General features: G+C 32.7%; 1 protein-coding gene across 1 annotated transcript; it reads right to left on the bottom strand.

The window, feature by feature from the left end:
• Window positions 1–2,577: 2,577 nt before the first annotated feature.
• Window positions 2,578–10,010, bottom strand: LOC140431852 (uncharacterized). Its single transcript, XM_072519727.1, has 3 exons — window positions 9,534–10,010; window positions 4,601–4,692; window positions 2,578–3,350 (listed from the first exon to the last, which is right to left on the bottom strand). The coding sequence occupies exons 1-3, from the start codon at window positions 9,678–9,680 to the stop codon at window positions 2,957–2,959; spliced, it is 633 nt and encodes a 210-aa protein (XP_072375828.1). The 5' UTR covers window positions 9,681–10,010; the 3' UTR covers window positions 2,578–2,956.
• Between the last annotated feature and the right edge of the window lie 33 nt (window positions 10,011–10,043).

Genomic DNA, 10,043 nt, shown 5'->3' with positions numbered 1-10,043 from the left:
AAACACAAACACTTTTTTCTCTTTCTGTACATAAAACACAAGAATCAGGAATGTAAACAATCATGAATGTCAAAATCACAGAATAAGATATTCTTATTCCGTGGTCAAAAGGTAAGGTTGAGTTGCGCCAAGTGTACGCAACTTACATTTCCTAGTTCAAATACTTATTTTTCTAGTTCTACTAATTTGATGTAAATCAATCATGTTGACATTGTATTGTCTGGTAAAGTTTATTTCCACTCCCTCTTTTTTATTGCTTTATTAATCAGTGCTTTACAGTTCGTCGAAGATTAGATGAATTTGGTTTGCAAAGTTGCAGACCAGCAACTGGGCGCAATTACTTCCACAGCACAGAGTGGCTAGACTACAATTTTCCAAGGAACATTTAGGAATTTAGGACAATGGAGTAATGTTCTTTTTACGGATGAGTCGAGATACTGTCTTCACTCATCAGATGGGAGAGAACGAGTATGACGTCGAAATAGAGAGAGATGGAGTGCGCTTTCAGTCCCTGCGTTAGCCATGGAGGGCGTTCGGTGATGGTATGTGCTATGGGCAGGGATATCCCGAGAGGCACACACTGAATTGGTATTTATTGAGGGTTCGTTGACTGCACACCGGTATATTTAGTAAATTTTAGCGAATCACGTATTACCTTTTCTCAATATATCGGCGATGATTTTCTATTAATGCAAAATAATGCGCGACCCCACTTTGCAATGTGTATCACGCAATATTTAGAGGAAGTTGGTATTAATAAAATGAACTGACCAGCGTGTTCACCAGATCTGAACCCAATAGAGCACGTTTGGGACATGCTTGGTAAAAATATTAGAGGTCGCGAAGTCGCACCAGCCTCAATTACTAACTTCGTTTGGCTCTAGAAGGGGAATGGCAAAACATCCAGCAAGATGATATTCGTAACCTCATAGACAGCATAAGCCGACGTGTACATGCAGTTATAGAGGCTAGGGGAGGCAATACAAAGTACAGTATACTCCCTCTATAAAGAACACGGTTATTACGAGGTTTCGCTTATAACGAGATACATTAGATATCCCGTGAAATTTCTACTGAACTATAACCGTCTATAGCGAGGCAAATTTGGTTATAACGAGAGAAAACAAGATCCAAAAACGTGTTTTTTACGTTTTTGGTCCGGTCGTGGTTATAAATAAATACCTTTTCAAACAACCCCTCAATAAACTTAACTGCAGCCCGCAATAAACTTCTTTACAATGAATAAATACAACTGTTTCACATCTTTAGAAAATATGATAGAATGATACTGGACCATTTAAAGCAGTTAAAAATGACAGAGTTCTTAAAATTGCAGAAGCAATAGTTTATGTTATCCTTGAAAATACGCTTTATACATTATGTAGTTGGAAAAAAATATAAGTACAGATTTTTTGTTTTAACGTATATCATTGATAATAAAAGTAAACAACTCTTTTAAGTTTTAATATATTTCATTGACAATAAAAGTAAATAACTTTTTTTCAAAAACGCCATTCAAACAATATTTATTAGCATCTTATATTGCTCCAAATGACTTCACTATAGGAAGTTGATGGTTTAGAAAACTACAGATTCATATGTATGTGTTACGAGCAAAGCCCGAAATTGAACAATCCTAACATTGTACACAAATTATTGTCCACTTCTAGCATTGTACCCCCAAACTGTACAATGGCCGAAATAATCAAAATAATTGTCGACACGTTCATCGGTTCGAATCGATTATTATTGACAAGCGACACACCAAATCAAAAATTGAAAAATCGAATCGAAGAAACTCTGAGATAGCGCGTGGGATATTGTTCGTGAAACATTTCAAAGCTTCAAGAGATAGATACATCACTATAATATAGGGAAGATGTTTGTAAAACATCTTAGATTTTTAAGAGATATGTAAGATAATTTAATTCTACGAATCCAAAAGTCAAAAACGCTGGTTAATTATGGATTTATAACCTCAATTGATGTTTGTCGTTAATAACAAATGGGTAATAATTGTAAAAATCGATATGAATCGATATCTGATATATTATCTTAAACTTTGACTCATGGCTACTTATTGAAATTCGAACATTGTACAGCAATTCTTTTATACAAAGTCCGACGATTATATATATTTCGGAGATTGTACAGTAAAGGGGTGCAATGCTAGAAGTGGGCAAGATTTTCTGTACAATGCTAGGATTGTCCAATTTCGGACATTGCTCGTAAAATATGCACAGTATTATTATTGTCTGATATAACGAGGTAATTAGTCTGTCATTTCAGTTCTCGTTATAGAGGGAGTCTACTGTATTAAGTTATTTTTTAGGAGTTTCTCTTTGTTATTTGCGTACTTAGGCTAAGTTACATTTAAGTTGTTTTTTTATGTTTTGTTATTGCTATCATTGTTCATTAAAATCACGATCATGTCATTGCTTTTAATCATTATTTAAATACAGTGCTTCTGGGATGTCGATATGACATTCCTGCGATATCAGTCACCAAAGCCCCCATCGTCGTATTACAAATTAATACAAAAGATAATACGAAATAATAGGAAAGGTAATAATAGGAAAAGCCGTAAATTGTGGATGGAAAAGTCATTTCGCTCTTAAAAATGAACCAATCCATATTTTCACATGAAACAAAAAACATAATAATTAGAAAACATAGTTGCAACCGAAAAACAACAGGTTTTACGAAAATCCGCCAACGGAATTATTCTACAGGATGTTTCAAAGTTTGCGTTTCTTTTTTTGCATTTGAGTGTATATACAAAATGTATTGTGATATGATCTTTGGTAAAACGTGCCGAAATAAAATGTTTCATCGCAATTCTTATTCTGTTATGTTAGGACAAATCTTCCTGGATTTCTTTAGACGAAACATCTAAAAAATATGGTAATAAGCTAGTGTACAACACGGTAAAAAAATACTTAAGTTATATCTAAAGCTAGTTTTTATTTTCCACGTTTCGAGCATCCAGTGCACGTTTAACATTTTCTATTTCTAATTCCTTCGCGTGAAGCTCTTTCAAATATGAAATCTCTAAATTTTTGCGTTCAAGCTCATAATTTTTCTTCCTCAGCTCGTCTTCTGCAACCAGAAGTTTTGCTTTAAGTTCATTTATATCATCTGTTGAAGAATTATTTTCAATCGGTAAAGATTTAGATGAAGTCACTTCACAGTTTTTTCTTCCCGTTAGTCCCCGTGTTATATCCAACATTCTTTTGAGCCAAGCATCTTCGTCTTCGTGGACTTCTTTGGCGATTTTATTTGCTGGTCCTTCGGTTTCCTCGGAATGACGCCTCTTTAAATTTGGTCGAAGTTCTATGTCGTTTAAATGACTGTAAAATAAAGAAGAAATATAGGCTAGAGACATTAGAAAGTAAGGAAAAGGTAAATAATGCAGTAAAATTGCATGAAAAACAATAGATGAGACAATAAAACTAGGAAACAAAACAGGCCTTAGTAGCAAATAATGTGTCTGACGTCACAATGGGCGGGGCTTAGAAAACCTTTCCAAATATTTCATATTCGTGTGTATTTGTCCCATAAGAAGGTGGAAACATCGGTTTTTTAATTGGTTGAATAGTAAATAAGGACTTTTGGTTATGAACATTGTTCATGTTTTAAGGTTATGTTATTGTTTGATTAAAACTTTAATTTTTTTTTACTGAATTTCAAGGAATTTTGTTGCTGTTTTTATCAGTGGTATTTCAAAATAAATCAATAAATCATTGAATTTATTTACCAAGTTCAAAAATGTTTCTATTAATGTTTTATTCTTTTTTCATTGCCAGTAATTTTATCCTGTAAAAAACTAAAGATATTCGTTTTCTCGTAGATTAAGTTGTGAATAATGACTTTTAGTTGTAATATAACATTCTGTGGAAACCTCTCTATAAAATTGCCATAGTGAGTGTTTAAAAAAATGTTTTTTGAATGATGTTTTTGAGTGTTGAAATATTATTTTTTAGATATAGGCATATAATAGCTAGTGAACATGTGTTGAAGATATCCAATATTACCGTATTTTTCAGTAATGACAACAAAACTACTATTAACTATTTAAACTAAGAGAAAACGAATATATTTAGTCTTTTGCAGGATAAAATCACTAGCACCCAAAAAAGAATAAAACATTAATATAAATAATTTTTTAACTTCGTAAAGAAATTCAATGATTTATTGATTAATTTTGAAATAAACTCGATAAAAACAGACATCAGAATTTAGGTGACATCAGAATTTAGGTAGTCCATACAGTCACTCCGCTGGATCTTGCACAAGTATGGCATTATTCACGAATTATTTTTTATGTTACGTCTCTTTCCTACTCAAAGACACTAAATCAATGAACTTAAAGCGCCTGTCCATACACAACACTATACATCGAACAAAGACAGCCATAGGGCGATGGTCGCTGATGGATTCCCCTACTGGCAATTGTAAGTTTTGTTTTGACAGCGTTTGTAGAACGATTATAAAATATTTTGATATTTTACATATTTAATTATATTTTTAATTACCTAACAGCTTAAGGATTAAGTGTTAAGTTTAGAAATTAAATTGATGTAACATAATATTAACTTACCCTAAGGATGCTATATCCTCCAATACAGTAGGGCGTTCTTGATCTTCGACGGGAACTAAATATTCTAGCATTTCGTTTGAATATATTTTAGCCTACAATTTAACTCTGAGATAGCGCGTAGGAACATAATGTTGACATTTATAGGATGATTTGATAGAATTTAATAAAGGAATATTTAAATTAATTGTTTTATTAGTGTTAATAACTGAATAAAAAGTATCCAAATAGTCAAAAAAAAAACTGGTGAGCATCTTTAGACATTATATTTTTAAAATAAAATTTTAATCAAAATATCCATGTGCAAATTCAAATTATTCAAACAGTTCCTGTTAAAATTTAAAAACCGTGCTGAAATAACCACGTTAAATTTTGTTTTGGTGTGAGGCATTTAGATTGAGAAACGAAACGCAAATGGTGTAAATTTGTTCTGTTGTGGAACTAAGCGGGCAACCACTATTTTGTTTAGTGCTGCTACTGCGTCTGCTGGTGAACTCCGCATTTCAGCTGTTTGTGAAAACAGTCCCCTGGTAAGTTGTTTTCTTACTATTTTAATAGTTGTAATAACAACAATTTGTTTAAAATAATTGATTTTCTAGTAGTGATTTAAATAATTTTGTTTTATTAGGTATACACGAAAAAAAAGTCCCTGTCATATGAGCACAGGGAACTGAACTGTTATTTTTACATGAAAACCTAATAAACAAAATTATTTAAACTACATAGGAAACAATTAATTATTTTAAATAAATTTTCGTTATTAAAACTTTTAAAATAAAAAAAAATTATTACCAGGAGACTGTTTTCATTAACAGCTGAGACACGGGGTTCACCACCACATGCAGTAATAACACTAAACAAATTAGCAGTTGCCTGCTTTAGCTCCACAACAGATTTCTAATGTCAGCTTTGATCAAATATTGCAAAACTTACAAGATCCAGATTTATTTCTAAATTGAAGAAGATTATTTTATTATTTTTCTATATCTGTATCAGTTTTTGAGAAATAAGTTAATTTAAAGCTTTTTCTTGAAGTACAATGTTGACACAGAATTTTTTTTGTAACTTATATAATTAATATTATTTAGTTACTTCAAAAATAACAATTTTTTCAAAGTATTATGTCAACCTAAAATATCGGTAGCAATAATATTGTGATAATTAATTAGTAGAAGTAATGTTTTATTATCTTTTTTATTTTATTATAAATTAGAGTGTCATAAAATTAGAGTCTTAAAAATAATGTAAATTAACTTAATTAATTAAATAATTGTTTTTATTCATAAAAACATTCCCCGGATGGCTACAATAGTCCCTGTCATGGGTTTGATAAATTGTTCTTAACTCAAAAACCAAAATGAAAATGTAACGCTTTTTTAAAGATATATAATATATTTAATTTACTATTGCCCTTCATTTTATAAAACCCATCCTTAACACATAAGAAAATTTGCTTAGGACTTTTGTTTTTTTTTTATTTCAAAAATTGATTGTTTTATTTTGTTACGTGAATAATTTTTTAGTTATTGGCTATAAGCACATATGAAGAGCTTTTTTACAAAACTGCATAATCCATTTCCGGCTAAAATACATTTTTTGTTGAATTTCGAGAGTTTGATCTGCCTTAGATCTTGTGTATAAGTCTCATGTGTTAAAAGTTAATATTTCCCATTTAAAAGGAGCTCAAAATCACGTTTTCTTCACAAAACTTAATTAATCCACTCAAAAACCTTTACCCCATGTTCACTCTTTTTTTATACAAAACTTAACATCTCTTATTTAGCCAACCATTAAAATTAATTTTTATTTTTACAAACTGCATAAATCTCCGGCCTGCAGATCTATCCCTCTACTATTTTTGTTTGGATTTAAAAGCATCCTCTAGAATTAGATGTTGATTCGTGAAACAAAATATAATATTCGTTAGTTCTAAAACTACCCACGGGTCGCACTGACAGTGTGTAGCGTAGCCAGTCCATGCCACGCGTGGCCACGCTACACACTGTCAGTGCGACCCGTGGGTAGTTTTAGAACTAACGAATATTATATTTTTTTTTTTATTTCAAACAAATTGATTGTTTTATTTTGTTACGTGAATAATTTTTTGTTATTGGCTATAAGCACATATGAAGAGCTTTTTTACAAAACTGCATAAATCCATTTCCGGCTAAAATACATTTTTTGTTGAATTTCGAGAGTTTGATCTGCCTTAGATCTTGTGTATAAGTCTCATGTGTTAAAAGTTAATATTTCCCATTTAAAAGGAGCCTCAAAATCACGTTTCTTCCACAAAACTTAATTAATCCACTCAAAAACCTTTACCCCATGTTCACTCTTTTTTTATACAAAACTTAACATCTCCTTCTTTAGCCAACCATTAAAATTAATTTTTATTTTACAAAACTGCATAAATCCTCCGGCCTGCAGATCTATCCCTCTACTATTTTTGTTTGGATTTAAAAGCATCCTCTAGAATTAGATGTTGATTCGTGAAACAAAATATAATATTCGTTAGTTCTAAAACTACCCACGGGTCGCACTGACAGTGTGTAGCGTAGCCAGGCCATGCCACGCGTGGCCACGCTGTATGAGATTATCAGTACTTTTCCGTTCGATGAGACGGGATGTTGTGAATTCGTTGTATGTCAACGTTGTTTTCTGTGTTTTGCGTGTTATTTTGAGATGGATACTGTTACTAATTTATCGGTGGGATCTAAAAAAAGACGATCCATCAAAACAAGTGAGAGAGGGCGTTCAAAAATTATGAAGTACAACGATAGTGATCCTCATTTAGTGTTTCTAAAACAGAAGACCAGACCATGTGCCCATAATTCGAAAAATCTTCGTTGTGCTACGGTATCCTACGATGATATAAAACTTAATCGACAAGCAGTCTACATGGCAGAGGGTAAAGAGAAACAAGATCTTGTTTTGATGAAATATATCTCTGCTTTCGAGCCCCAAAGAAGAAGGGGAAGTGGTACGCCTGTCTCTGCAACTCACACAAGAACGGTTTCTGTGAAATTTTTTCTCAATAGTCAGAAACAGAAACGCATGATTCCTGTGTGTAAAAAGTTTTTTGCTTTTTCAATGAGTGTACCTGCCTCTCGACTACTGCGGATTGGAAAGGTCGTCAATCAAGGTCTGCTGCCCAAAGAAAATAGAGGTGGTTATCGACGAGAAGCTTTTTTCAGAGCCAAAAAGGAAGCAGTCCATCAATTTCTTGGTAAACTAAATTGTGTCGAATCTCATTATGGAAGAGGAAAAAGTAAAAGAGTTTACCTTTCAGCAGAGTTAAGTGTAAATAAGTTATATAAAATGTTTAAGGATGCTTACACTGCCGATTTTCACGTGAGTTATTCATGTTTTCACCGTATTTTTGTAACCGATTTTAACATTGGATTTTCCTCTCCAGCTACAGACGCATGCGCTACGTGCACTCGTCTTAAATTTCTTATTCAACAAAACGCTCGCGGTTCAGTTGAAAGAATTAGTCCAATGACTGAACTTCGTATTCACAAGCTGAGAGCGGATGCGTTTTACAAACTAATGAAGGAAGTTCCCAGTGATACTTATAGTTTTGTTTTTGATTTGCAACAATTGCATCCACTCCCTAAAACTCCAATCGGCGATGCCTTTTATCGCCGACAAATTGCATTCTATGCATTTTGCTGTGTGCCTATTGACTCAAAGGCACCAACATTTTATTCGTGGAATGAAACGCAGGGAAGCAGAGGAGCAAATGAAATCGGATCTGCACTCATCCATCACTTAAGAAGGCAAGATCTTTCGTCTTTTTCTGCAGTATCGTTGTTTTGTGATGGTTGCGCTGGCCAAAATAAAAATGCGCATATTGTTCATCTTTTGTGCCATTGGCTTAAAAATGAGGCTCCAGAGAATGTACAGAAAATTCATGTCACCTTTCCGACTCGTGGCCACAGTTTTCTTCCAGCTGATCGAGCTTTTGGCCGTGTGGAGAAGCGCTTGAAAAAAACTGATACCATCATCTCGAGCGAAGAGTATGCTTCTATTTACGAGGAGTTTGGTTCTGTACAGAAACTGGGACAAGACTGGGTGATATACGATATCAAAAGCCTTGAAATGATTTATCAAAAAATAAAAGGAATCAGCCAAACCAACGCCTCATTATTAAGAAAATCAAAACAAGGGACCGGCATACTTCAACCAAAATAAAATGCTGCGCCAACTATAGGTTCGATAGTGGAACAGAACCTTTTAGAAGCATTGTAAATAAAAATAAAAATGATTTTCTTCAGGCTCTTCCCCAAATCCCACTATCTCATTCCGTGACTGAAGAGAAAAAAAAAGATGTCCTTCACTTATTGCAAACCCACTTTGGACAAAATTGGAAAGAGATCCCTGATCTTCATTGGTATATTAATGCTCTTCAACACAAAGTTACTAGTGATCCAAATCCAGAAACCCACAACTACCATGATGGCGAGTGTGATTGCTTGGAAGATGAGCCAAAAAATGTTCACATCTAAATTGTTTGTACTCCTCATTTTTTTTTGTTTTAGTGGGTGCCGTTTAATATTTTGTATTTCTAAGATATTGTTAATTTGACAAAAGTTAATATCTCCCATCTTTTTTTACAAAACGCGATATCTCCAACAGACACATGGCTATATTTTGTTAATGCAAATCAATAAAAATAATGTTAATAACGTTTTATTTCTCTAAGTCTAACCTCAATTTGATTATGTTCTCTGAAATTTCGAAAATTTTAGTACAACAGCTGCAGCACGTTTTTACGTCTCCTGAAAATTTTTGAAAAGTGGATTTATGCAGTTTTGTAAAAAAGCTCCTCATATGCTTTGTAGTTTATATAAATATTCACTTTATGCACTGCTAGTCAATCAAAAGTTACCAAACATAGCAAAAAAATAATTACTACTACTAAAATTGTACTTACATCTGCCATTAATTCATTCATATCCAAACTGAGCTCCTCAAAATGCTTGGGAAATAAATTTGCAAATATATAATCTACATTTCTGGGTCTCACAGCACATCTTTGAATGTAATAACTTTTCATCCTCGACATGGCTTGAACTCTCATACTCACAAAGTATCCTCCTAATTTTGCAGTTGCCCTATTATAACCATTCTCTTTAAATATTTTCGACACCTCGTACCATTTATTATCTAATGCATTTTTAATAGTGTTCACAGATTCATAATATTTATTTAATTGTAGTTTGCTGACATACTGAAGCAGTAATATTTTTTCATTGTAACATAAACTTGTTTTGAATTTCCTTTTGTTTTGACATTTTCCTTAAACAAAATGTGAGTTTATTGAGTAAATTGTAAACATCAATTTCAATTCAGATAGTAAGTGATTTGTCCAAGAATATACTGAAAAATACAAGAACACAAAATTTGCAAACCTAAGTAATTTATTATACTCTGAGATAGCGCG

The sequence above is a fragment of the Diabrotica undecimpunctata genome, unplaced genomic scaffold (assembly GCF_040954645.1).
Source record: "Diabrotica undecimpunctata isolate CICGRU unplaced genomic scaffold, icDiaUnde3 ctg00002153.1, whole genome shotgun sequence".
Taxonomy (NCBI): domain Eukaryota; kingdom Metazoa; phylum Arthropoda; class Insecta; order Coleoptera; family Chrysomelidae; genus Diabrotica; species Diabrotica undecimpunctata.
Note: the sequence above shows the minus strand (reverse complement) of the source record. Positions and strands in the feature narration are given on the sequence as shown.